This window comes from Mustela nigripes, chromosome 1, assembly GCF_022355385.1.
Source record: "Mustela nigripes isolate SB6536 chromosome 1, MUSNIG.SB6536, whole genome shotgun sequence".
NCBI classification, from domain to species: domain Eukaryota; kingdom Metazoa; phylum Chordata; class Mammalia; order Carnivora; family Mustelidae; genus Mustela; species Mustela nigripes.
The window spans coordinates 52,542,911-52,568,798 of record NC_081557.1 but is presented as its reverse complement, the minus strand read 5'-3'; the positions used below and the strand labels follow the sequence as shown (position 1 = coordinate 52,568,798).

Here is a 25,888-nt window from a genome sequence, read left to right as displayed (position 1 = left end):
TCACAGAGCTAGAACAATCATAAAATTTGTATAGAACCACAAAAGACATCAAATAGCCAAAGCAATCCTGAAAAAGAAAACCAAAGCTAGGGGCATCACAATTCTGGACTTCAAGTTATATTACAAAGCTGTAGTCATCAAGACAGTATGGTACTGGCATAAAAATAGACACAGAGGCCAATGAAGCACAATAGAAAACCCAGAAATGGACCTACAACCATACGGTCAACTAATTTTCAACAAGGCAGGGAAGAATATCCCCTGATCTGTCTAACCTGTTTTGTTGCAATAGCATTCTTAATGTCAGGTGCCTCCTTCTCTTCAGAAACTGGCTGCTGCCTCCACTGAATGTCACCACCTTCAAATGTGACTCCTTCTTTAATGAGAAGTGTTGTCTTCCAAGATGTCCTTCCACTCCCCTAACTTGGAAATTCCTTTACTTTCAATGCCAGTGATCTTATTGCCAAGATTCAGACCTACTCTCATATGTTCCTGTTCAACATGATACCTCTATTGGCATTGTAAAGGTATTTAAAATACCTTTATTGGCATTTTCCAGATGCCACCCCCTCAGAAGCCATCCCTGCATCTTTCACTGTCTTCACAGCTCTCTCTGGTCTCTCCTTACCATGAGGATCTCTAGCACCATCTCTGCTACTTCCTGGGATTTATTTCTACCTCTTTGCTCAACTTGCTTATTCCTTTGTTTACAGGGGTATTTCTGGGTGGTTTTCCTTTCTTTGTGGCTTTCTATGATCATTGATAGAATCTGTGGGAAATGCAAAACTAGCCAAAATTATCCTATAGAAATTCTTATTTGGATAATATACCTCTGTCACTTCATTTATTTGTACTAATTGATATCCTTTGAATCACCACTCCCAGAAAATAAGCTGAAAGAGAAGAATCAGTCAACTTAAATCTTCTTTCTTCCCTTTCTATCATTTCTACAGTGGCAAGATTTGCACTACTTTATCCCTTCTTCTTCTCCTCCTCTTCCTTCTTCTACTTCTCTTCCTCCTCCTCCTTCTCCTTTACATATTTTCATTTCCCTAGGTGGCCTCTAGGGACACCTAGGTTGGGTGGCTCAATCTATTAAACATCAGCCTTCAGCTCAGGTCATGATCTCAGCATCTTGGGATCAAACCCTGTGTTGGGCTCCCTGCTCAGCAGCAGGTCTGCTTCTCTCTCCTCTCTTTCCCTCCACCCCTGTTCAGGCGTTCTCTCCTACTCTCTCAAATAAATAAAATATTTTTTTAAAAAAAGAAAAAGGAGGATTCTATACCAGAGATTTTCTTCTAAGTTTTTTTTCCCTAGAGGTTTTATAATTTGGGGTTTTATATGTGGATCCATGATGCATTTTTAATTAATTTTTGTATATAGTGGAAGGTGTGGATTGAAGTTTTGGGGGTTTTGGTAGCTAATTATACCAGCACCATTTGTTTACAAGACTATTTGTTTACAAGACTATTATTTCTCCATCAAATTGCCTTGACACCTTTATAAGAAATCAGTCCTCTGTGTACATGTGGGTCTATTTCTGAACTCTTAATTCTGCTCCATTCATCTGCTTGACTGTCTTTATGCCAGTATCTTATTACCTTGATTACTATAGCTTCATAGTAAGTCTTGAGATCAGATAGTGTTAATTATTCTTTGTCCCTTGGATTATTTAGAAGTTTGTTAGCTTCCAAATGTTTGGGATTTTCTAGTTATTTTTATGTTGTTTATTTCTAACTTAATTCTGTATGGCCAGATAATATAGGACTTAAATACTTTAAAATTTATTGGGACTATTTTCATAGCCCAGAACATAGTCTATCTTGGTAAACGTCCGTGTGCACTTGAAAAGAATATGTGCTTTGCTATTATTGAGTGGCATGTTCTAAATGTCAATTAGGTCAAGCTGGTTAATAGTGTTTTTTTTATTTTATTTTGTTTGCTTTCAGCAGATACCCATATTTTTAAGTAGTGTTGACACACAACATTTCATTAGTTTCAGGTATACAGCATAGTGATTCAGCTTCTCTATACATTATGCTATGTTCACCACAAGTGTAGTTACCATCTGTCACCAAACAAGGCTATTACAAGAAAATTGACTATTCCCTATGTTGTAGCTTTCATCCCTGTGACTTATCCATTCTGTAACTGGAACCTCTATCTCCCACTCCCCTTCACCCATTTTGCCCATCCCCTCCCTCCTAGGGTTACTTCTCCCCTTTGCCAATCATCAGTTTGTTCTGTATACTTATGGGTATTTTTCTGCTTATTTTCTTCATTTGCTTTTTAGAGTCCACATATAGGTGAAATCATATGGTATTTGTCTCTCTGTCTGACCTATTTCATTTAGCACAAGTGTAGCTACCATCAGTCACCAAACAAGGCTATTACAAGAAAATTGACTCTTCGATGAACCATCTAAATTCATCCATCTTGTTGCAGATGTCAAGAGCTCATTCTTTTGAATGGCTGAGTAACATTCCTCTGTGTGTGTGTGTGTGTATTCATCCATTTATCTATCAGTGGACACTTATATTGGTTCTATATCATGGCTAGTGTAAATAACACTGCAGTAAACATAGGGGTGCATATATCTTTTCAAATAAGTGTTTTAGTTTTCTTTGGGTAAACACCCAGTGTGGAATTACTGGATTGTATAGTATTTCTATTTTTAATGTTCTGGGGAAACTCTGTACTGTTTTCCACGATGGCTGAACGAATTTCTAAATCTACCAGTGGTGCATAATCCCTCTTACAATTCTAGCCATTCTGACAGGTAAAAAGTGTTATCTCATAGTGGTTTTCAGAGTACAGGTCTTTCATCTCCTTGGTTTAAGTTTATCCCTAGGGTTTTTTTTTTTTTAATGGAATTGTTTTCCTTTTTAGATTTTAAACTCAAGTTAGTTAACATATAGTGTAGTATCAGTTTCAGGTGTAGAATGTAGTGATTGTTCACTTACATATAACACCCAGTGCTCATGACAAGTGCTTGCCATAATGCCTGTCACACATTTAGCCCACCCCCAACTCCCTTCCCTCTGTCAACCCTCAGCTGAGAGAGTAGTTAAGAGTCTTGTATATTTTGCCTCCCTCTCTGTTTTTATCTTATTTTTCCTTCCCTTCACCTATGTTCATGTTTTGTTTTTAAATTCTACATATGAATGAAATCATTTGGCATTTGTCTCTCTGACTGACTTATTTCCCTTAACATACACTCTAACTCCATTCATGTCATTGGAAATGGCATGATTTCATTCTTTCTGATGGCTGAGTAATATTCCATTGCTTATATAGCACGTATTCTTTTTTTTAAGTCACTAGAAGATTTTATTAGTTTTTATTATTATTAACATATAATGTATTATTAGCCTCAGGGGCACAAGTTTTCCTTCCATTTTTATTTTTTTGGGACAGTTTCAGAAGGATCGATGTTTCCAGATATCTTATGGTTCTTGGTGCTATAGGAAATGGAATCGATTCTTTAATTTCCCTGTCTGTATTTTCATTGTTAGTGTATAAGAAAGCCACTGGTTTCTGTACATTGACTTTGTATCCTGCCATGTTGCTGAATTGCTGTATGAGTTCTAGTAGTTTGGGGTGGAGTCTTTTGGGTTTTCCGTATAAAGAATCATGTTGTCTGCAAAGAGAGAGAGTTTGACTTCTTCATTGCCAATTTGGATACCTTTTATTTCTCTTTGTTGTCTGATTGCTGTTGCTAGGACTTCTAATACTATGTTGAACAAGAGTGGTGAGAGTGGGCATCATTGTCGTGTTCCTGATCTCAACGGGAAGGCTGCAAGCTTTTTCCCATTGAGGATGATATTTGCTGTGGGTCTCAGTCAACAAAACAAAGAGGCAACCCACGGAATGGGAGAAGATATTTGCAAATGACAGTACAGACAAAAGGTTGATATCCAGGATCTATAAAGAACTCCTCTAACTCAACACACACAAAACAGGCAATAATATCAAAAAATGGGCAGAAGATATGAACAGACACTTCTCTAATGAAGACATACAAATGGCTATCAGACACATGAAAAAATGTTCATCATCACTAGCCATCAGGGAGATTCAAATTAAAACCACATTGAGATACCACCTGACACCAGTTAGAATAGCCAAAATTAGCAAGACAGGAAACAACGTGTGTTGGAGAGGATGTGGAGAAGGGGAACCCTCTTACACTGTTGGTGGGAATGCAAGTTGGTGCAGCCACTTTGGAGAACAGTGTGGAGATTTCTCAAGAAATTAAAAATAGAACTTCCCTATGACCCTGCAATTGCACTACTGGGTATTTACCCCAAAGATACAGATGTAGTGAAAAGAAGCATCATCTGTACCCCAATGGTTATAGCAGCAATGGCCACAGTCACCAAACTGTGAAAGGAGCCAAGATGCCCTTCGATGGACGAATAGATAAGGAAGATGTGGTCCATATACACTATGGAGTATGATGCCTCCATCAGAAAGGATGAATACCCAACTTTTATAGCAACATGGACGGGACTGGAAGAGATTATGCTGAATGAAATAAGTCAAGCAGAGAGAGTCAATTATCATATGGTTTCATTTATTTGTAGAGCCTAACAAATAGCGTGGAGGACAAGGGGAGATGGAGAGGAGAAGGGAGTTGAAGGAAATTGTAAGGGGAGGTGAACCATGAGAGACTATGGACTCTGAAAAACAATCTGAGGGTTTTGAAGGGGCAGGGGGTGAGAGGTTGTGGGAACCAGGTGGTGGGTATTAGAGAGGGCACGGATTGCATGGAGCACTGGGTGTGGTGCAAAAACAATGAATACTGTTACGCTGAAAAGAAATTAAAAAAAAATATTAAAGAAAAGAAGGATCAATGTTAATCTTTAAATGTTTGGTAGAATTTCCCTAGGAAACCATCCAGCCCTGGAGTCTTGTTTTTTGGGAGATTTTTAAAATTCTGATTCAGTTTTTTGCTGATTATGGATCGGTTCAGATTTTCTACTTTTTCCTGTTTCAGTTTTGGTAGTTTATATGTTTCTAAGAATTTACCCATTTCTTCCAGATTGTCTAATTTTTTGGTATATAATTGCTCATAATATCCTCTTATAATTATATTTCTTTGGTGTTGGTTGTGATCTCTCCTCTTTCATTCATGATTTTGTTTGGGTTCTTTCTCTTTTTCTTTTTGATAAGACTGGCTAGGGGGTTATCAATTTTGTTTATTCTTTCAAAGAATCAGCTACTCGTTTTGTTGATCTGTTCTACTGTTTTTTGTTTTTTGTTTTTTTTTAATTTCTACGTCACTGATTTTTGGCCTAATCTTTATATCCCTTCTCTTGCTGGATTTAGGCTTTATTTGTTGTTCTTTTTCTGGCTCTTTTAGGTGTAAGGTTAGTTTAATTTCTGTTAATTTCTCTCTTTATAGATGTTAACATTTGCTCTGTGGATATATAGGTGCTCCAGTGTTGATGCATTGATATTTACAATTGTTATATCCTCTTCTTTGATCGATCCCTTTATCATTATGTCCCTTTTATGTCTCATTACAGTCTTGTTTTAAAGTCTATTTTGTCTAATATAGGGATTGCTACTCTGGTTCCCCCCCCCCCTTGTATTTGCATGGAATGTTTTTCCATTGCTTCACTTTCAGTCTGTATGTGTCTTTAGGTCTGAACTGAGTCTCTTGTAGGCAGCATGTAGCTGGGTCTTGTTTTTTTTTTAACCATTGCATCACCCTGTGTCATTTGATTAAAGCATTACCATGTATATTTAATCATTGATAGGTATGTAATTATTGCTATTTTGTTCATTGTTTTACGGTTGTTTTTATCATTCTTCTCTGTTCCTTTCTTCTTCTCCTGGACTCTTTCTTGTGATTGATGGCTTTAGTGTATCTATTATAGGGTTTTGCTTTGCGTTTACCATGAAGTTCATATGTAACACTTTAAGTGAATACTAGTCTATTATGTTGATAGTCACTTAAATTTGAACATTTCGAAAAGGAACTTTTTAGTCCCACCCTCCATATTTTATGATTACATAGTCATTTTTATTGTGAGTCCCCTTAACTAATGTTTTGGATATATTTTATTTTACTACAAGTGATTGCACTACTGCCTTTACTTATGTTTGCTTTTACTCATGAATTTTTTTCCTTTCATACGTTTTTTACAACTTTTTTTTTGTCCCTTTAACATTTCTTATACGGCCAGTGTAGTGGCAATAACTCCTTTAACTTTTGTTTTGGAAACTCTTTACCTTCCCTTCAATTCTGAATAGAAGTCTTTCCAGGTAGATTATTGTTGAATATTTTTCCTTTCATTACTTTAAATATATCATGACACTTTCTTGTGCCCTGCAAAGTTTCTGCTGAAAAACCAGTTGATAGCCTTATGAAGTTTCCCTAGTTACTTCTCTCTCTGCTTAAAAAAAGACTGAACTTTGACATTTTTATTACTGTGTGTCATTGGGTTCATCTTGTTTTCAACTTTAGGTGCTTTATCCTAAACCTGGATATCTGTTTGTTTCCCGGGGTTATGGAAGTTTTCAGTTGTTTCTTCAGATAAGTTTTCTCCCTTTCTCTCTTCTCCTTCTGGAATCTCTGTAATTCAAGCATTTGTTCTTTTGATGTTGCTCAAGAGACATCTTATCCTATCCTCATTTTTTAAAATTCTTTTTTTCTCAGGGTGCCTAGCTGGTTTAGTTGGTAGTTTGTGACTCTTGATTTCAGGGTTGAGTTCCAAGCTCAACTAGCTTTGTTGATCTGTTCTACTATTTTTTTTTCTGTCATTGATTTTTGGCCTAATCTTTATTATTTCCCTTCTCATGCTGGAATTTAGGCTTTGTGTTTGGGTATAGGGATTACTTTAAGAAAATAATAAAATCTTAAAATTCTTTTTTCTTTTTGCTATTTAGCTCAGGTGTTCTCCATTACCCTGTCTTCCAGATGTCTGCTTTGTTCTTCTGCATCCTCTCATCTGTTGATTTCTTCTAGTGTTTTTCATTTAGATTATTATGTTCTTAAACTGTGGCCCCTTTTATGTTTCCCTTTGTTGAAGTTCAAAGTTCATCTACTATTCTCTCTAGTCTATTGAACATCTTCATGACCATCACTCTGAACTGTCAGGTAGATTGGTTATCTACCTTTTATTTCTTTTTTTGAGGTTTTTATCTTGTTTTTTCATTTGCAGCATATTCTTCTGTCTCATTTGGCTCAACTTTGTGATTGTTTCTATAAATTAGGCAGAAAAGCTACTTCTCCTAAACTAAGAGGAATGGTCTTGTTTATGGGCATCTCATCCCTTGTGTATGTTGTGCCTGTGACTCTGGCTGGTTATGGGTTGGGGGTTCCAGAGCACTCTGGTGGGCCGAAGCTGAAGTGGGTGTGGGCAGGGGTGGTCTTGGGATTCTCCCTACAGTCGGTGCTCTGGCGGTACTACTGACACTGAAGTGGGTACAGGCCCGGGTGTTCCAGGGTGCTCAGTTCAGGGGCTGAGCTGAGGTGTACATCTGTGCCAGGGGTACCTTAGCAAGTTGTCTGGAGCCAAACAGGGTGTTCCAGGGTGCTTCACAGCTATGTCACCATGGCAGGATGGCTATAACTGCAGTGAGCACTGACCAGGGCTGTCCCGATGTGTGGTACGCTGGGGCTGCCTCAGAGGGTTGGCCTAGGCTGATGTGGGCTAGGGCTCACTGAGACAGGCCAGCTACAGCCCAGACTTGCCTCCATCCACACTATCAAGGCACTTGCCAGCTCCTGTTACCCAGTGAGGGTTCTATGACTGGTTCTTTTATATTCTAGTTGCCCTTTTAAACAAAGGCTTTTTTTCTTTTTCTTTTTCTGCACTTCAGGGCAGACAAATTTGTTCATAAGCCCTCAGTACTATCCACTCCCTGCCACTGCAGTTCGCAGAGTTGGTACAGGGGTTCCCTTCCTTACTGTGCCTCTGTCTCTCTTGCCATTCTCTGTGTGGTTTCTTTTATGGTGAAGAAGCTGCCGGTCAGCCCTCAGGTCATCTTCAGGAGAAGTTGCCCTATAAATAGGTGGGTTCAGCATCTTCTTACATCACCATCTTGGACTAGAACCAGTAGTGTTTTTCAAGTGTTTTATATCGTATTGATTTTCTGCCAGGTTCTATTGGTTATTGAGAATGGAATATTTAAATCCCAAGTATAACTGTAGATTTCTCTTTGCAGTCTTGTCTTACTTCTTGTGTTTTGAAACACTGTTGATAGGTGTGTAAACATTTAGAGTTATGTCTTCTTGGTGAAATGACCTCTTTATCATTAGAAAATGACCTTTATCCCTGGTAATATTCTTGCTCTACAGTATACTTTGTGTGATATTAATAGCACCTCCATCAAAAATTTTAGTAGTATTAGCAAGGTTTTTATTTTTACATTGTTTTATTTTACTTATTGGTGCCTTTGTATCTAAAGTGAATTTCTTATAGACAGTGTACAGTTGACTCTGGGCTTACCTTTTTGGATTTTCACACTCTTCCTGATTTGGTCCCCATAAGTCCTCACTGTATTGTTAACTCAAATAATTTTGCTGTTTCTTTGTGTTTTAGCCATTTAAAAAATTTGCTCTGAGAAGGAGAGTAGGTCTGAATTCTCTAATGCCAGTTTTTTTTTTTAAGATTTTATTCATTTGACAGAGAGATATCACAAATAGAGAGGTAGGCAGAGAGAGAGGAGGAAGCAGGCTCCTTGCTGAACAGAGAGCCCGATGCGGGGCTCAATCTCAGGACCTGGAGATCTCACGACCTGAGCCGAAGGCAGAGGCTTTAACCCACTGAGCCACCCAGGCTTCCTCTAATGCCAGTTTTTCCATCAGTCAATTAGTCAAAAAATATTTATCAAGTACCTAGTATGTGACATTTTTGGGGTACCAGGGATATAGTGGTAAGCAAGTCAAAGGTCTCTGGCCTCAATAGGCTCCCATTCTAGTGGCGAAACATGTTCCTTCTTCTCTCTATACTGATTTGAAAGCAATTATTGTAAAATATGTATTCTTTAAGCAAATGCTACTTTTAGAGAGCTTCCTTTGGAGCTTCCATACTCTTCCATAATGGACTTTTGCTGCCCCAGGCAGAATTGGAGGGTCACTTCAAAGGTTGCCCAAAATCTTCCGGGAGGATTTTAGATCAATGAGCCTAAGGGAGTGGGGGTGGTTCTAACACTTAAGAGATGACTGTAAGTTCACCACACAGCGCACAGATGGGGAAGTGACACTAAAGAGTATGTTATGTCTTTTCTATCCCCTACAGATACTCAGGAACCAGCCCCTGACATAGAAAATGAGTCATGGGATACCCCTGGACCATGGCCACCTTCCAGCCACCCTCAATTACTAAAACTTTCAGATATCCAAACTCCCTCTGTGTCACAGAAGCCCCCAAGCATGAGGCCCTCAGACCAGCACTACCCCTCCAAGGAGGATATGAAACCACCAGTGACCCCACAAGGGGAAGGTCAAGCCACCGATATCCCCCAAGGAGATCTAACTACCAGTGTCCCCCAGGGGGGAGATCAAACCACTGGGGTCCCACAGGGGGAAGATCAAACCACCAGTATCCCCCAGGGGGAAAGTCAAACCACCAGCGTTCCCTAAGAAGAACATCTAACCACCAATGTTCTCCCCCAGGGGCGTCATCCGACAGACCCCCTCCACTGAATCACATTGGCCCCCTGCCACAGAAACCCTGGGATTTACAGTGCCCACCAACGAGGCCTCCATCCTGAAAATCCCAGGAGACCCCCATCGTTAAATCCTCCTGCCAGGAATCCTTTTCTATAGCGTATTCCTTTTCTAGCATGTCCTCCTTCTCCTACAGGATGCCTTTGGAGAAAATTTAGTCATACCCTGCCTTCTCCTCCCTCTTCCTCTCTGTGCGTAAGTGTGGTGACGGTGGGGAGTAGTCAAGAAAGGAGTGCAGAAGGGCCATTGAGGCTTTCAGGACGACCATTTTGGTCTAGTGCCTTCCATAAAGAATGCATCTCAAGGGGGAGGGGAACAAGGGAGTTGTGGTCTTGGAGCTGGAGCTAGTTCTCTGATGTTACAGGGTTTCTCATCCTAACCCTTCGTGGTACTCCCTGCTAAAGGAATGGCTTTGTGCACATCAGCATGGGAATAAAGGCAACCTCTCGGGAACCAAGAAAGTAAATCATGTATTATTTGGACCCCTGTGTCATCACTCAGGCTGACAGAGACTAGGGGGTGAGTGTAAAATGCCATCCTGAGTCAGTGAATGAGAAGTAGCATAGACATGATTATGAATTAGGAGGAAGAACTTCTCCTCCCCCCACCCCCATCACACACACACACACACACACACACACACACATACACACACACACACAGTGATCTAGTGTGCAGTGAGATCATGGGCATAATTCTGTGCCCACCCACCAGCCCTAGGCCTTGAAGGGGAACTAGAGCATAGAACAAGTATCTGGAGCCCCTTGTGTCTGAGAGCTAAATGTTAGAAGCTGTGAACTGAGTTCCATGTGACTTTTACCTATTCACACTCCTTCTCTGAGCTTCTGTATCTCCATCGATATGATGGTGTTGGGGCAGACCATCACAGTACCTTTCTTCTGGTTCAGATTGATCCTGGGCTTCCTGCAGAACCATGTAAACATTGGTGGGGCAAAGCTGTTTCCGACAGCACATGGTCACCCCAGGAAGGAGGGCTGTCTGGTTTGAGTCCTCCATTGTCACAAGCAGCCCCTCCCACACAGGTAGCCTGGGAATAGCATTCCCTGTGGAGTGTTTGGGCATCCAGATGCAGAGGACCCAGGACACTTAAGAGGATTCTGCTCTTCTGCTGTATTAGGGATCTTTTGGGGCTGATCAGAAACATGTCCTCTTAGAGAGGATTCTCCACTGTTGCTTTTCTGGGCAGGCACTCCTCCTAGCCACAGTCTAGGAGGATGCCCCACCCCCACATGATACCTTCCCTGTCTGAAGACCCCACCCCCATACTGTCCCAGATAGCCCCACTTTCTTGTATCATCCTGGTCACAAAGTAACAATTTATAGGCACTCTCAGGACATGGGGGTTTAATCCAAAGCACCATCTGGGAATTAAGGAGATGTTTCTGACCAGATGCAAGGGTCACTCTGGCTCCACTGGCCCTACTTAAGGCCCAGAAGCTGATTCCTCCTCTAGATCCCCAGCCCCTGCACACTTAGGTCCCTACCTCTCAGACTGATATCCCAACATTTCCTCCCACCCCACCCTGGTCCCAGCCAGTCCCTTTAAGCCCCTTTCAAGTCCGCCTTGGACTCAGGCACCCCTACCCCCAAACCCAGACAAGCTTAGCCCTCCAAACACAGACAAAGGAAATACTTACACAGGCCACTCCCCCCAGGACCCTGTCTTTGTCCCATACACACCCCCACTCTCTCCCCTTCCCCCAGCAAGGACACTATAGGGTCAGAAGATGAAACACATACTTTATACCTTGAGGTGATCAGGGGAAACCAGCATAGGGGCTCAGCACTCACACTACAATATATAAAAGTAGTCTGTCTCCCCCATACCAGCTGAGGATCCTGGATGTACAGGAATTAAGCCAGTCCCTTAGGTTTCAGAATATTCTTGGTTTTGTTGGTCCCAGTACGGAGAATCAAGTTGTCCTTTTGATTCCCTGTTGCAGTGGTGCACAGAGAGTCAAAAGAGGTCACATGGTAGGACGGGTCTAAGAAAGGCATCCAAGGAGCACAGGCTCTTACAACTGGGAAGGCCACGGCAAGCTGGGACTAGAACCAACCCTTAGCAGTAGATCAAGGGGAGTTCTGCATCCCAGCAAGTCTGCCTCGCTGGAAGGAGGATAGGAAGCCAAGTTGATATAATCAGTGGTGGCCGCCTGACCCAGCCTCCCTGCCCAGATGGCAAAGTCCTCCCCCACCTGCAGAGGTAGCTGATGGGCCCAAGCCAGCACCACCTCCCTCACTGTTCACTTGCCACTCCTGGAGCCCCGCTGTTTGCTCATGGCTGTGAGCATCTGACTAATATAGGAAGTCAGGAGGTCATCCATCTTGTAGCCCTGGAAACAGGAGCAAGAAGATAAACAGAGCAAAAAGTGTGACAGGATCAGCGCACTGAGACCCAGAACACTTCCAGGAAACTGCAGAGGGCAGAGCCCTGGACAAAGGAGAATCCTGTCCTACTCTGGACTCAGTCTCCCCTGAAGGGATGGACACATCCCACCAGATCTCTAAGGTTCTAAGTTGTTAGGACCCCACGTGAAGGCCCTAGCTTATAGATCTCTTAAATACTGCTGACTCTAAAGGCTCTACCAGTTGAGCCATGCCTTTGAAGTTCGGCTCAGTCGAAGAAACCTCATTGCTAATGTGTCCACTGTTGAACTCAGGGGCTAAAGTCTCAGTCCCCAGATTAGTACTAAAGTCACTCAACAAATAATTATTAAATGAGGGGTCTGTTCCTCAGCCCCAAATTATGCCCCTTTCCCAGACCTAAGCTGAGCCTCAAAGGGACCTGACGTTGGCCCAATCTGACCCTTGATCCCAATCTCAAGCCAAGCCAGGCACTCTCTTGTCTGTTCTGGAGACAGATGATAGCTGGAGCTGTAGGCAAAGCAGGGAAGGCCACCAGGCCTAAACAGAAGAGCTCTCACCAGTGATGTCTCACAGAGCAGTTTGCTCCCACGCACCAGGTTCCCAATGGTAATGTGGAAGTAGGTGTTGCCACTGCTCCAGTTGGAGATCTTGGTGAAGGGATGAGTGGTCAAGATGTCCTGGGGAAGCAGAGAAAGTCTGAAGCTGTATTGTCTGGAACCTCCGGCCTCACTTCACTGAGTTCTAGCTCACAGACACCACCCACTGGAAAGGCCTTGGGCCCTCAGACAAGATAAGGAGCAAGAAGATAGAAGACAGCTATGCCATGGAGCTGCTGGGGGAAGCAGATACCTCTGGCCTCCTTGCCTCATTTGGGGCCAGATGGTGGGACACCCAGGGAAGTCTGGGAGGCTTTGGGGCATGTGGAGCTGGAACTGGAAATTGGAGAGGCTGGAAGAATCTGCAACAGTGATCATGAATGAAGAGGTCCTGAGGAGGAAGAAGGTGACAAGGACAGCCTCTGGAGCATGATATGTGTGGGTGGAAAAGAATCCCATTAAAGTATGTGAGAAGAACGACCAAGAGAGATAAGAGAAAAACCAGGAATGTGGGGCACAGGAGCACAAGCAGAAGGTGGTGGCCAGTGGTCCAGTTGTATCCTTCCTGGGTATGTAGTAGGACTGTGCTTCCTGATTCCCTTGGTGAGGACTGCTCTGGCCCATGGATGTGAGCAGTGGTTATACCCTGCCCCCCTCCCCTGTCAGCATGCAGCCTGCCATCCTGACCAACAGGGACAGAGAGCACTGTTGAAGGAAGGGGTGGTTGATAGGGTCCAGTGATGCTTACAGGCCAAGTACTAAAAAGTTCAGTGGACTGAGTAGTAAGGCATTGGCTAATAACTCTAAGAGAGCAGTTTTGATGGAGCAGGCAAGGAAATGGTCAAAGCAAACACAGCCTCTCAAGATGGATGGCCAAGAAGGCAGATCAAGTGAGGATGGTGGCTGGCAGGGGCTCTTTGGGGGTTGGGTACTGAGATGGTTGTTAGAGGTACAGGCAGAGAAGTCCACTTCCCCACCCCTGCTCTCCCCTGTCAGTGCTCACCTTGGTTCTGGGATCGATGAGGCTGACCCCGTACTTATTGATGGCAATTAAGAGGATCTCAGGGAAGTTTGGCTCCGTAGTTTGCTAGCAAAGAGAGCCAGAAACCATCAGCTCTAGCTGGGGCAGCCCAGAGCAGGAAAAGCTGAGTGCTAGGACTAAGTTGCCCTCTCTTGCTGCCTGCTTAATGCCAGGCATGTAGCAGAGCTGGCAACCCTGCCACAGCCTCATGGTTCCCACCTCTGCTGGGCCCTCAGTGCCACCCAGGTCCCTTTATGGGTCCCCAAATGACCCCATCCCCCACTCTTCCTGGTGACAGTTTATCCCTTCACTCCTGCTCCTCTAGGAGTCTGGGCTATCTCCTCTGTCAGCCCAAATGCCTTTCATATTTAAAAACCCTCTCTGAACCCTACCCCTGCCTCCCCCTTATCTCTGTGCCTCCCTCTCTTCCTTGCATAGCCAGACTTCTCAAAAGGCCCCCTTCCAAGATATGTAACCAAGCCATCCCCTCCTCTCCGTCCTGACCTATCCCCACACTTCTCCTGCCAGCCTGTCCACCATTTTCCTGCCTCACCCCTGCCTCTCAGCCCCACACCCACCCCACCCTGCAGTCAGAGTGCATTTCTGGCCCCATCAACACTGTTCAGAACCCTCCAGGTCAGCCACCACCTGCAGGAGGAAACCCAACTCCCTTGCCTGTTTGCCAAGCTGCCTCACCACAGTCTGTGTGCCTCATAGCCTACACCCATCTGTACTCAACCACTTGCACTTCCTGTGCTCTTGCTAGGCCCTCTGCCAGGAGCTCTCCCCAGGGTCTTCCAGGAAAATGCAGGTGTTGCCCCTCAGCCTTCAATGTCTGGGTAGGCCTCTGAGACTCCCCCCACCTTGATGGGGGCTCCCCCTTGTCACACACGGCACAGTTCATTCTCCATTACCTATCTGCCTCCCCTCCCAGGCTGAGCTCCTGGTGGTTCCTCATGTCCCCAGGCTGAAACACCTAGGTGGTACAAAGCTGAGGATACTTCCCTCCTTTCCTTGCCAGTGCAGGTGGCAGAGGCTGTGGCTGCTTCCCACGGTCCTGGGGAGGAGTTTCTGTGCCTTCTTGCCCCCACTCCTTGACTCCCCACACTTGAGAAGCCACCCATAACGTACCTTCACCTCAAAGAAAGCTGAACCAAAGGTGGGCCACTTGAAGATGAGCTTTAGGAAGGCTAGCTTGGCTTCCTCCTTGGACTTCCCTGCATGCTTGTTGAAGTAGGCGACGATAGACTGCCGGGGGAGCATGGGTCAGAGGCCTCTCCCGTCACTCCTATCCCACCTGCACTGTTAACTGTCATGGGCCCTGGGGGTCCTGGAGGCCAGGAAGGGTTCGCCTCTTATCCCAGTTAATGGAATCCTGATCTCCCTTCCCTCCACGCCCTTCCCTAAGCAAGTAGGCCAAAGAGTATCAAGTGCAATCAGGTCACCATGGTAACCAGGATAGAACAGATTCCTCCCAAGCAGCCAGGTGAGTCCTTTGCCTGGAAGACTGGATACTAAAGCAAGTGGAAGGGAAGATGGGAAAGTGTCACCCTCATGCACAGGGGCCACAAGAGAGACTTCCTTGGGCTGCTGGCCAGCACCTTCCCCCTGACCCGTGGGGGGCCCAGAGACCCATTCAGCAGTGTCCCTAGTCCTGCTGCCTCCTCCATACTCACCCGCTTCCAGTCATCAGGGGAGATCTGCCGGATGAGGTCCTGGGGCACCAGCTCCCGTAGTAGCTTGGGGATACTGGGGAAGTAGGACTTGTCCTCCTCGAACTTGACCCTGTAGATCAGGGCCCCCAGCTGTAGCACTTCCTCCCGCGTGCACTTGTGGTAGCCCCGGAGGTATTTGGGCAGCTCCTGCCAGGGCAGAGTTGGGCGTAGGTGTGCAAGGAACTGGAGGAAGCAGGTGCCCCCCAACCCCCCCCACACCAGCCTGAGCCAGCTCCATGGCCTTACCCCACATTTGGGCCTCCCTCTCTCCCCAGCCTCAGCTGACACTGTGCCCCCAGGGAAGACGGCACAGCACAGGGAAGGAGTCATGCCTGCACAGATGCAGCCCGTTACAGTCAGAAAGCAAAGCCACGTATGAATATTCTTTCCTCTCCCTGTATTTCAGCGAGTGACCAGCTGAAGAACCTGAGACTGTTCCACACCCCTAACCTTCTAAGCCTGTCCTTCCTTGAGAAAAGCCTCTCAGGCTGGCCTCCTCCTCCCATTGTATTCCCTGGAGACCGGCTGGTTTCATCAGCAGCACCAGGTCTTCCCCACTTTGAACTTCCAGACCCAGAAACAGAGTAACAGAGGATGAAGAGTGGACCAAAAGCAAAGATGAAGCTTCTAAAGGGCCAACACTGCCCACAGCCTCACAACTGTCTCACCCACTCTTTGAAGCACAGGGAAACTGAGGCTGACCTAAGGACACACTGCAGATTAGAAACCTGAGTCAATTATTACCCATTTACCTTTTCATCTACTCACCCACCTATCTACCCATCCATACCCATCCGTCCACCAAGATGGTTCCACCTACCCACATCCACTTCCCACCTATTCATTCACTGAGTCCCTGCCTATTCACCCGTCCACCAAGCTGACACAGACTCGTTGAGCATCTACTATGAGCCAGGCTCTTTAAGCAACAACATATATCCTCCCTACTCTCATAGAACTTGTAGTTGTAGTCCAGAACAACCATCCCCCCAAATCAATGTATAATTATCATCTTTGATGGAATCTTCTCTGTGCTATAACAGCATATAACTAGTTGAACTGATCTAGTCTTGGGAAGACAGAAGACCTCCCTTATGATTGAAAAAACATCTAAAAGCTCTGTAGGTGAAGGAAAGAACCTATGGAAGAGCTTCCCAAAAGAGAGAATGTTAAAAAGCCTCCCTAGCACACCTGAGAACATGAACAATGGGGTGCTGGATATAAGATAAGGTAGCAGAAGTAGCTAGTGGCACCCCCATGCAGGGCCACAGTCAGGATTTAGGTTTCTACCTTGGGAGCCATGGGAAGCCACTGAGAGGGGTCCTGAAAGCATGATGACCTCCTGTGGAGAATGGACTCAAAGAGGGTAAAAATGGACAGGGGAGGTCAGGGGAAATGTTACTAGCTTCATCTAGACAAGAAAAGACGATGCACTGACCAGAGTGGGTACAGGTGGTAATGGAGAGATGTGGATCGTTTTAAGAGAGATTTGGGAGGTGAAGTCATCAGGTGAATGATTTGGGACAGGGGAAAGTGGGGAGAGGGAGTTGTGTGGCTAATGTGGGTTTCTGCCTTAGGGGAACTGATAGCTGACATTCATGTTGCCAGTCACTACATGGGCACTGTGGGGAGAGGCGGAGCTCACGTGTGAAGGAGTCTTGCAGACTCCCAGGTCAAGGTTCTCTTTACTCTAGTAGCCACCAGCCCTGTCTCCTCCAGCCTTCCCAGCATCCTCATCCGTTTGCCCCACAGGTAAATGGTAAAGGTAAATGGGCTAGCCCAGAAAAGGTTGCCAAGTCTGCCATTGTGAAGACACAGAAGCAAACCCCAGTTCCACCAGCCCTGTCATCATAATTACGTCACTTAGTCTCTCTGCATCTCAGTTTCTCCCTCTATAAAATGGGAACAATATGCCTGCTTATTGGGGTTTGCTGGAAGGGCAAAATGAGTGAAAAGTGCCAGATACAGAAGAGAGGGCTCCCCACTGCTGCCAGCCAGGCTTCCCGCAGGCACATGCTTGTGCTGGAAAGGGTTTGCAGATTCACACAGGCCTCAGATACACCCAGATACAACAGCAGATCCTGGAATTAATTCAGAGGACAGAATTCAGAGGACCCTCATCGAGAGAAGGGTGTGAACAGGTGGGGATTAAGAGCTCAGAAGAAAGTACAAGGCCCTGAGGAAGAAGAGTGTGAGGTGGAGCCAGTCCCGAGGATCCCAGCAGGAATCTCTTGGGGGCCTTGTGGTTATAGACCCCTCTCCTGGCAAGGACAGGAGTGCATGGAGGCAGCCACCGCAGAGAGGGGCGAGGGGGTTCACCTGGTAATAGTGGAAGATGGAATCGGCCATTGGGTCCTTCCCAGGCACTGTGGTCGTCCACAGCTTCTTCATGAAGAACACCTGGTAGGTGAGCGAGGGCACAATTCCTGTGGCAGAAGGTGGGCGGTCACCCAGGGGGTCCCAGCACAGAGGGTCACCAAGCACCAGCCCTGGAGGAGGCCAGAGCTCAGGTCCCACCCAGGTGGACCTTGAAGTATGGCTCTGAGCCAGCACCTGCCCCATTCCGGGCCTCATGTGATCCCAGGACCTGGCCTCACGTTACCATCCTTGACAGGCCTCGCTTTCTTGATCCAGTCTGTCAGGTGTCGAACAAAGTCGAAGAAGAAGTCATTCTCAGGGACACTGATGACCTAGGGACATGTGCATTGCAGTCCACTCATTTTAGTTCCAGCAGTACTGAATTTTCTCACTCTCCCACCCAAGGTCCTCCTGGTTGCTCTTCTTACAGCCAGAAGGGGTGTCCTGCCCTGCCCTGACTGTGCCTATTGAATGTCTCCAGAACACAGCATACTTCCTGCCCAGAGTGACAGTCATTCCATTTGTCATTCAGCAAAGACTGACTACATGCCTCCCTAGACCCTGGGGAGAAGACCAAGAATGGGGTCTAGTCCCCCCTTGGACATTCTGCAGCATCCGTGACCTGCTCCTCCCACAGGCTCCAAGCTCCTCTGGGTCCAGGATCTCACTGAGATCCTCTCCAGGTCCCCCACGTCTGGCATGGGGACAGTTGTGAAATGAGACAGACATGGGTGCACGGGAAACTGTGGGTAAGCCCCTGATCTACCTGATGTGGTGAGGGAAGCCTTCCCACAAGAAGAGGTTCTAAAACGGCCCTTGACCTCCATGGACACAGAAGCAGGGGAGAACGGTATGTTATGGTGACAGGGGCCTGTGCCTTGGAGTCTGACCTGCTTGGGTCTGCATCCTTGCTGTGGGACTTTGGATGAGTTACTTAACATTTCTGAGTCCAGGTTTTGTGATCTGTTAGGTGAGGGATAATCACCCTCCTTTCAAGGGTTATTTCGACAATTAATCGGTCTCAGCAAGGCTGCCGAAGGACCAGTCAAATCAAATCTGGAAGTACATGTGTGTTGTGGCAGAGTGCTGAGCCTCGTGTATCCAGAACATAAAGTACCACATGGCTCCCAAGAGTTTCGAGGCCGTGCTCTGCTATGCACCAGAAGAGCAAGATTTGAAGGAAGCTGCTATAAGTAAGGGGACATAAGGAGAGGGACCCCGATGCCACATGCAAGCACAACTCTCTCCTCTCCTCTCCTCCCTCCCCCATTCTCTCTCCCCTCCCTGCTGCCCCACAAGCTCCTAGCTCCTATAGCCCAAGCAAATGTTCCAACAGACAGACTGACAGTGGCCTAATAGGAAGCCAGGGATCCACAACCCACCTTGTCTGCAATTTTGACAAAGAGGCTGAATCCCTCTGAGGACTTGAGGAGCAGCCGGGCTGCGATGTTCTGGCAGAAGTCTTTGGCCTTAGTGCTGGACTCCACCTCAAAGGCCTGAGGAGTGTTGGGAGAAGAAGCAGTTACTTGGCTCTAGCAAGGCCTCTGCTGGGGCCCCCTGCATCCCTCTGTCTGTGCCTGCAACTATAATTGAGCCCCTTCCTGTCACCTCCCATCCTCTCCCCTCCCCTCCCATGGAGGCCACCCTCCAAGAGAGGGGTTTTCCCATGGGTCTAGAGCTGGGCATGGCATTTAAGAAAAGGAAGAAGTCAACTCCTGTCTGGACCTTCCCAGATTGTGTCCTCCCCACCCCCCACACAGACTTGACCTCTGCTTCCAGGGTTCTGGGCCTGGCTATGCAAGCATGGGGGTGAGGGGCAGGGGGCACAGATGGGCAGGGTGTTTGGGAGGAGAGAGGCTGGAGGAAGAAGAAAGCAAATTTCAGAAAGGGAGGAAAAAGGAGAGAGGGGAAGGAGCCTGGGGTGGAGGTTAGGGCACTGCTTCATTTAACCTTCCACTGGAAGGACAGGAAAGGATTTCTTGATTTGTTGTCCTTGTCACTGGAATCCTATTATGGCATTTCCGAGTTTTTAGTCTCTAAAGTTTTTAAAACTGCTTTTTAAGCTAGAAGTTTCAGTGCTGGACTCATTCCTCTGAATGAGACCCTGTGCTCAGATGGAGCGGGGAGCAGCAGTCAAGCAGCAGCCTGACCTAATGGACACAATGGGAAGACAGACAGGACCTTTGGTCAAGGAGACCCACAACCAGGCCGGTGAGGAGGAAGGAAGGGGCCTGCAGGGAAGTGGGCTCAGGGCAATGGGGAGGCTTGGGCGGCAGGGGGCAGGGGCAGGCGCGCCTGTGCCCAGGTACAGAGCCAGCAGAAGGGAGGTGGCACCGGCACAGACCTCAGCTCTGAGGCAGAAAGCACTTTTCTCTGAGCCAGAGACTCCTAGGAGAGAGGGAAACTGCTGGAGATAACAGGAGGTTGGACAGGGAACCCCAGGTCTCCTGACTCAGGAGTCTCTAACCCTCAGCTGAGCCCTGACTCCCCTGAGGAGCAGGAGGGTGGGGGCACATGTGGGGAAGGCAGGGGAGAGGCATCAGGACTGCTCCCTGTGTCTTCAGCCTGGCCCTCAGGAACATCCAGTGACCCAAGAAGCCAGAGGCCCTCACCTCATCGGTGTCATCAGGGAAGTAGACCTTGTGGAAAATCTGGGTGGTTTTGTGCTGAATGGCCTCCACCTCCACCAGGTGTGGGGGATACTTCCGGGACCCATTTCTGAAAACCAGGAGATGGATGGAGGAGCAGTCAGGAGGCAGCAGGTTCATTGGGCCATGGGGAGCAGGGAGCAGGGGGACCTTTGGAGCCAGACCCCAATTCTAATTTTGTCCACCACTTCCTACCAGGTGACAGTCACATAACCTCTCAGAGCCTCCAGCTCCTCAACTGTAGGATGAGAGGAGAAGAGCACCCCACCTAGGGCTGTGGAGGGGACGGAACGAGGCAGAGGATGGAGGGGGCTTTGCAGAACAGGAGGTGGGGCCCGGGGGCCTGCCTCCACAGCAGACCACAGGCCTGCCTCAGCCCCTCTGAGCAGCCAGACACCAAGTGTGTCCCGAGTGGGCACCACCTCAGGCTGGCTGGCAGCTGTGCTACCCCAGGGACATATCCCACCTGCTGTGTGGTCCCGTCCTCATCCCTAGGGGACACCAACAAGCTTGGTGTGGCTGGGAACACCTCCCAACCCCTGCCCCAAGCTCTGTGCCTGCTGCCTCCGCTCCGCGGGGCCGTACCTCAGGGCTTTCTGGAGGCGCTGCAGGCAGTCAAGGGCGAGTGGGCCGTGCTTGCGGGACTGCAGGAAGCGCTGCACGTGCGGCAGGAGGATGTTGCTGGGCGGGAAGAGGCCCGTGCACAGCCAGAGCAGCTCCCAGCCCCGTTCCTCGCTGTACCTGCCGGAAGAGGCCAGCCAGGGGTCTGAGGGCCCCGAGGAGCAGCACATCCCTCGGCTCCTCACCGTGGCAGTGTGTGCCGGCCGTGACCCAGCTCCCTGACAGCCAGAGTGCTAGTCAGAGTGCGGTGGGCCACTCCGTGAGTGGCGACACGGCCAGCCAGCCAGTGCTTGTGCCAGAATGAAAGCCAGCTGTATCAACCAAGCACTCTTGGTCCAGCTAAGATTTTGTTTCCCGGCGAGATGGAAGCAGTGTGTGATCCTTGTTCGGGCAGAAGCTCTTTAACTCATGGATTCTTGAATAGCACAGAGTTAGACCAGGCCCTGGGCTCCCTCAGGCACCACTCTGAGTCCTTGGGCCTGATAGGAGAGAAGCACAGAGGGCTTCTAGGAGGAGGTGACCTCTGATCTCAGTTTTGAAGGCTGAGGCAAATTCGGGTGCGCAGAAAAGGAGATAAATGCTGGCTGTGGTTTGGCAGCGTGAAGCTATCTGATGTAAGGTTGAGTGGTAAATTTTGTAAGAGAGGCAGAAAATGGCAAAGCTGAGGAGGGAACTGGGGATCTGGGCATAAGGGTGGGGCTTCTCTCAGTCTCTGACACTTAGCATGGGCCTGAAGTCCCCTTCCTGCCGAGGACCGGCCAGGCAGGGAGAAAGTAACACACTCTGGGACTCAGCCCCTTCAGCTTGTGTGAGTTCTCAGCCAGAGCTTCCAGCTGCCGGCCAGCAGGACACAGCCTGTGCCAGGCTGAGACACAGGCTCATGGGCAGAACCTGCAGGCTGACAGTGGAGTCTGGGCTGGGAAGAGGTGTCAAGAGGAGGTTCGGCAGTGAGTGGCAGGAAGTTTAGGAGGAGCTGGTGCTATTAAACTTGGACCGATTCTGAGGGTGCAGTCACCACCTCTTGGTTCTTGACCTCGGGCCTTGAGGCAGAGGAGGGACGTGAGGGGGCCCAAGGGAAGCTTCCTGTCCTGAGTGAGGAAGGACTGCTGCCAGGTGGGCCAGCTGCTGCCTCAGGAGGGAAGGTGCTCCCTGTCATGTGTGAGCACTAGTGGGGGAAGACGTCCCTCACCCGCCACCACTCCCACCCACCTGATGTGGTTGTCGGTCAGCTGCTTCAGGATCTGCACGTACACCTCATCCTTCAGGGGCTCAGCCTTTAGGGCACCCTCAAAGATCTGGTCAGTGAGCTCATTGACCGAGCGCGTCCTCTTGGATGGGTAGTCGCCCATGTACTTGAGCACGGGTGGGGAGCCGTCAAGGAAGGGCTTGCAACCAGTGGGAGCAGGGGGTGGGGGACACTGACCCAGCAGGCCACACTCTTTAACGGGGTCTGCCCCCACCCCAGCGTGTGACCCCGGGCCTCAGACTACTCACTCAGGAGATGGGCTTGACCCACCCACCCCACTCTCTATGCTGACTGCCCTCCCTCTCCTCCATTCCTCTGACCACCGCCTCACCAGTGATCCCACCTCGTCCCCACCCCACATCCAAAGTCCTCACAGCAACCAGGGCGGATGTTCCAAATCACAAATCTGACTGTGCCATCCTATCACGTAGGGGCTCCTCATGGCCTTGGGATACAGTCCAAGCTTCTTAGCGGGACTTGGGAACCCTTCATTAGTCAGCCCACATCTTCAGATTTCCTTCTAGACCTCTGCATGCTGCATCATTCTGTGATTCAGGCCATCCAGGCATGCTCATTCATCTGGAACACTCCCCACTCATCTCCCCTTTGACTGACTAGGGCCTGCTCAGTCCTCAGATCTCAGCCTCGATACCCCTTCTTCCAGGAAGGCCATCCTGCCCTCCTCCAAGCCCACATCAGTTCTGCCCCATCACAGCACAGTCCCGATCAGCATGTCTGCCTTTTTAGCTGTAAGTGCCATGAGGCCAGGGACTGGCCCTGGTCACAGCTATGTCTCCATGCCTGGCCTAGCACAGGACACCGTATGCATCTGTGAACCGAAGAACAGGGTCAGAGGAGACCATGGATGAGGCTGCCGCTCACACACTGTTGGTGCCAGGCAAATGGATCCACAGACCTCCACGCGGCCCACAACCCAACTAGGCCCCTCAGAAGGAAGTAGGTATCTGGATGGAAACCCTAGAGGCAGGGGCCTAGGGGCCCATGGTGCCCACCCGCACAGGTGCGGATATCGATGAAGGCCATGCAGGCCTCCTGCGAGAGCTCCTCGCTGCCCAGGATCTTCTTAAGCAGTGCCTGCTTGAGTGGTTCCCGTGTGTGGCTCCACAGCCGGTCCTTGCCACGGGCCTTGGATACCATCACCCGGCTCAGCGTGTGCTTGGGTGGGGGCCTGACACAACACAGTTGGCACTGACCCCCAGGTTGTAAGACCCGCCCCTCTCCCACCTGTTATGGAGGCAGAAGGCCCTACTCTTTCTGTTGCACAGACTGACTTGGGGTGAGTCATCAGCCCTCCCTGGACCTTACATTCTCAGCTAGAAAGCCAGCCCTGCCCATCTCCATGGTCTCCTCCCCTCTGTTCCTCTCTGCTTTCTCTGCTCTGGCCTTGCTGGGTCACCCCCTATATAGCTCAGCTCAGACGCTACCTCCTCCAGAAAGCCTATCTTCCAACCCCACCCCCATCCCCCAGCATCCCCACCACAATGCTGGGCACACACAATCACAGCTGCCCAATTTTGTGCCTAGCTCCCCACCAGGACTGTGAGTTGGTGAGGCAGGCACTGGTCATGAGTGCACAGGACCCCACCTGGGATGGCCACATCACAGTTGCAATATATTAAATGAAAGAAGGACAAAATGACACAGGAAGGGTTATCTCAACAAACTGTTCCACTGCTCCCTCTGATACTGTCCCTGCCCCCAGGCAGGAGCATCCCAAGGCAACCCCACCGCACAGACTACAGTAACAGAAGCCCACGGCTCACTCTCCTAGTCCCCCTCTACGCTTTCCCCATCACCTGAAATAGTCGTAGGAAAATTCCTCCAGCGTGTAGGGCTTGGCGCGCACCTCAGGCTCTGCTGTCCGCAGCTGCAAGAGGCGGATAACGTCCTGTCTCTGGTCAGGGGTCATGGTGACCAGGGCCTAGAAACCAAGAAACAGGAGTCTGAGGTCAGCTCTTCACCTGGGGCTCCCGGCATCAACGTGGTAAAGCTCAGAGTCATCTGGACTGGGGCTGGGGAAGATTCCCGCCATGGGGTTGACCCTCACCCCATTCTGACCCCAGGAGTCCTTTCCCTCTTTGGGATCTCTGAAGCTACTGTGGCCTCCATCATGCTGGACTCAGGATCCTTTCCTGAATATCCTGTGTCCGAAGCAGGCCAGGTCTGTCATAGAGGCTGGCTGAAGTAGGGGGATGTGGTGAGAGAACTGCCCAGTCAGCAGTGCCTAGCTCAGAAACTGCCTGCAAAGCTGGGCTCTGAGTCTTCAGGGCTGCGATCCAGAAGGGCCATGGCCTTCCTTCCCAGCTCTGCTCACAGGCAGTGCGAGGTGATGCTTCCTTTCCCCACTCTCCTCGCATCCCTCACCCCCAGCAGTTTTTCATCTGATGCAGTTTCTAGGCCCCTCACCACCTAGCACAGGTTTGACAGCTTCCCCAGCTCAAAGTTTGTGGTCCTGTGAGACCCCCAGGTCTTCTTCACAGGACCTGCAGACCATAAATCTATTATAATTCCTCACTCCATTTTACAGATATGGAAAGAAGACAAAGAGAGACCCAGAGGACACTCCTATCCATCTGCCACCCCCAAGCCACATACCACAATCTCCCGCGGTGGCAAGGTGACAGTGGGCATGACATACACGCAGTCAGTGGGGAAGTCCCCACGCTGCTTGGTCCTCTCATTGATTCCGTTGGCCCAGCCTGAGTTCATGACCTGCTCTCCTGTGTCATGGTCCAGGATGATGAGATCTCCCTTGGCAAAGCTGAGGAAACCCGACTCCTCCCCCGCTGGGAGGCAGAGGTGGGGGCAGAGAGAGAGGCTGGATTGGAACATCTTTATTTGGGTTGATGACCTATAAGCTATCCCTCCCCACTGAATAACTGAGGCCCTGCCTCTCTCATGTCTGCTTGCTGGTCACCCTGCCTCCACCTTGCCACAACCCTTCACACAGACATGGCCATTGGAAGAGGATACTCCTGTGCTCACAAGCCTTCTGTGGCTCCCCACTGCCCTGGGAAGAAAGCCCACTCTCTTCAACACGCTCACAGGGCTGCTGTGGGCTAGGTTTCTTGACTTCCTCCCCTTCGCTTCTGCCTTTCCTCCCTTTCCTCACCTATACCAGCCCAGCCACACTATCTGCAGCTCCCAGACATGCCAGGTTTTCTCCAGGCTCTGTACTGGGTCTGTCCTCTCCTCTCTGCCTCAAACACTCTGCCCACACATACCTTCTCCCTGAGCCCCAGGCTGCCCGGGGGCCTCCCCTCCAGCCACCCAGAGGCTCTGGGCTTCCCTGGTCACTGCACTGTCACAGGGACCATTTCCAGCTCCTCTCCCAGCTGAGAGGAAGGCCAGAGTCCGTTTTACCTCTGTCCTTTCCAAACTCTGCCCAGAGCCTTGGAGGCCTGGGGAGGGCTCAGTGAGAGTAGCTATTACTGATGTCATCACTTGAAGGCAGTGGGTGTTTGGAGACTACTGAGGAGGAACCCCTGATATCACCTGGAGAATGTGATGGGTGGTAAGTATGGAAGGGGCAGGAGAGGAAGACTCCCCATGGGGCACAGAAGGAGGGTGCAGAATTTGGCTTTTGGTC

The 25,888-nt window shown here is 48.7% G+C and overlaps 1 protein-coding gene across 1 annotated transcript in view; it reads right to left on the bottom strand.

Moving 5' to 3' along the window:
- Positions 1 to 11,426: 11,426 nt before the first annotated feature.
- MYO7A (myosin VIIA) overlaps positions 11,427 to 25,888 on the bottom strand; it is a 63,763-nt gene continuing 49,301 nt past the window's right edge. Inside the window, exons 34-47 of the mRNA XM_059411494.1 lie at positions 24,895 to 25,085; positions 24,096 to 24,220; positions 23,310 to 23,467; positions 22,242 to 22,395; positions 20,997 to 21,152; positions 20,376 to 20,481; positions 19,146 to 19,259; positions 18,008 to 18,095; positions 17,725 to 17,831; positions 15,367 to 15,552; positions 14,822 to 14,938; positions 13,673 to 13,756; positions 12,631 to 12,750; positions 11,427 to 12,039 (exon numbers count right to left, since the gene is read on the bottom strand). Coding sequence (XP_059267477.1) covers positions 11,950 to 12,039; positions 12,631 to 12,750; positions 13,673 to 13,756; positions 14,822 to 14,938; positions 15,367 to 15,552; positions 17,725 to 17,831; positions 18,008 to 18,095; positions 19,146 to 19,259; positions 20,376 to 20,481; positions 20,997 to 21,152; positions 22,242 to 22,395; positions 23,310 to 23,467; positions 24,096 to 24,220; positions 24,895 to 25,085 — 1,796 coding nt within the window. The 3' untranslated portion in view covers positions 11,427 to 11,949. The remainder of the gene's footprint in view (positions 12,040 to 12,630; positions 12,751 to 13,672; positions 13,757 to 14,821; positions 14,939 to 15,366; positions 15,553 to 17,724; positions 17,832 to 18,007; positions 18,096 to 19,145; positions 19,260 to 20,375; positions 20,482 to 20,996; positions 21,153 to 22,241; positions 22,396 to 23,309; positions 23,468 to 24,095; positions 24,221 to 24,894; positions 25,086 to 25,888) is intronic.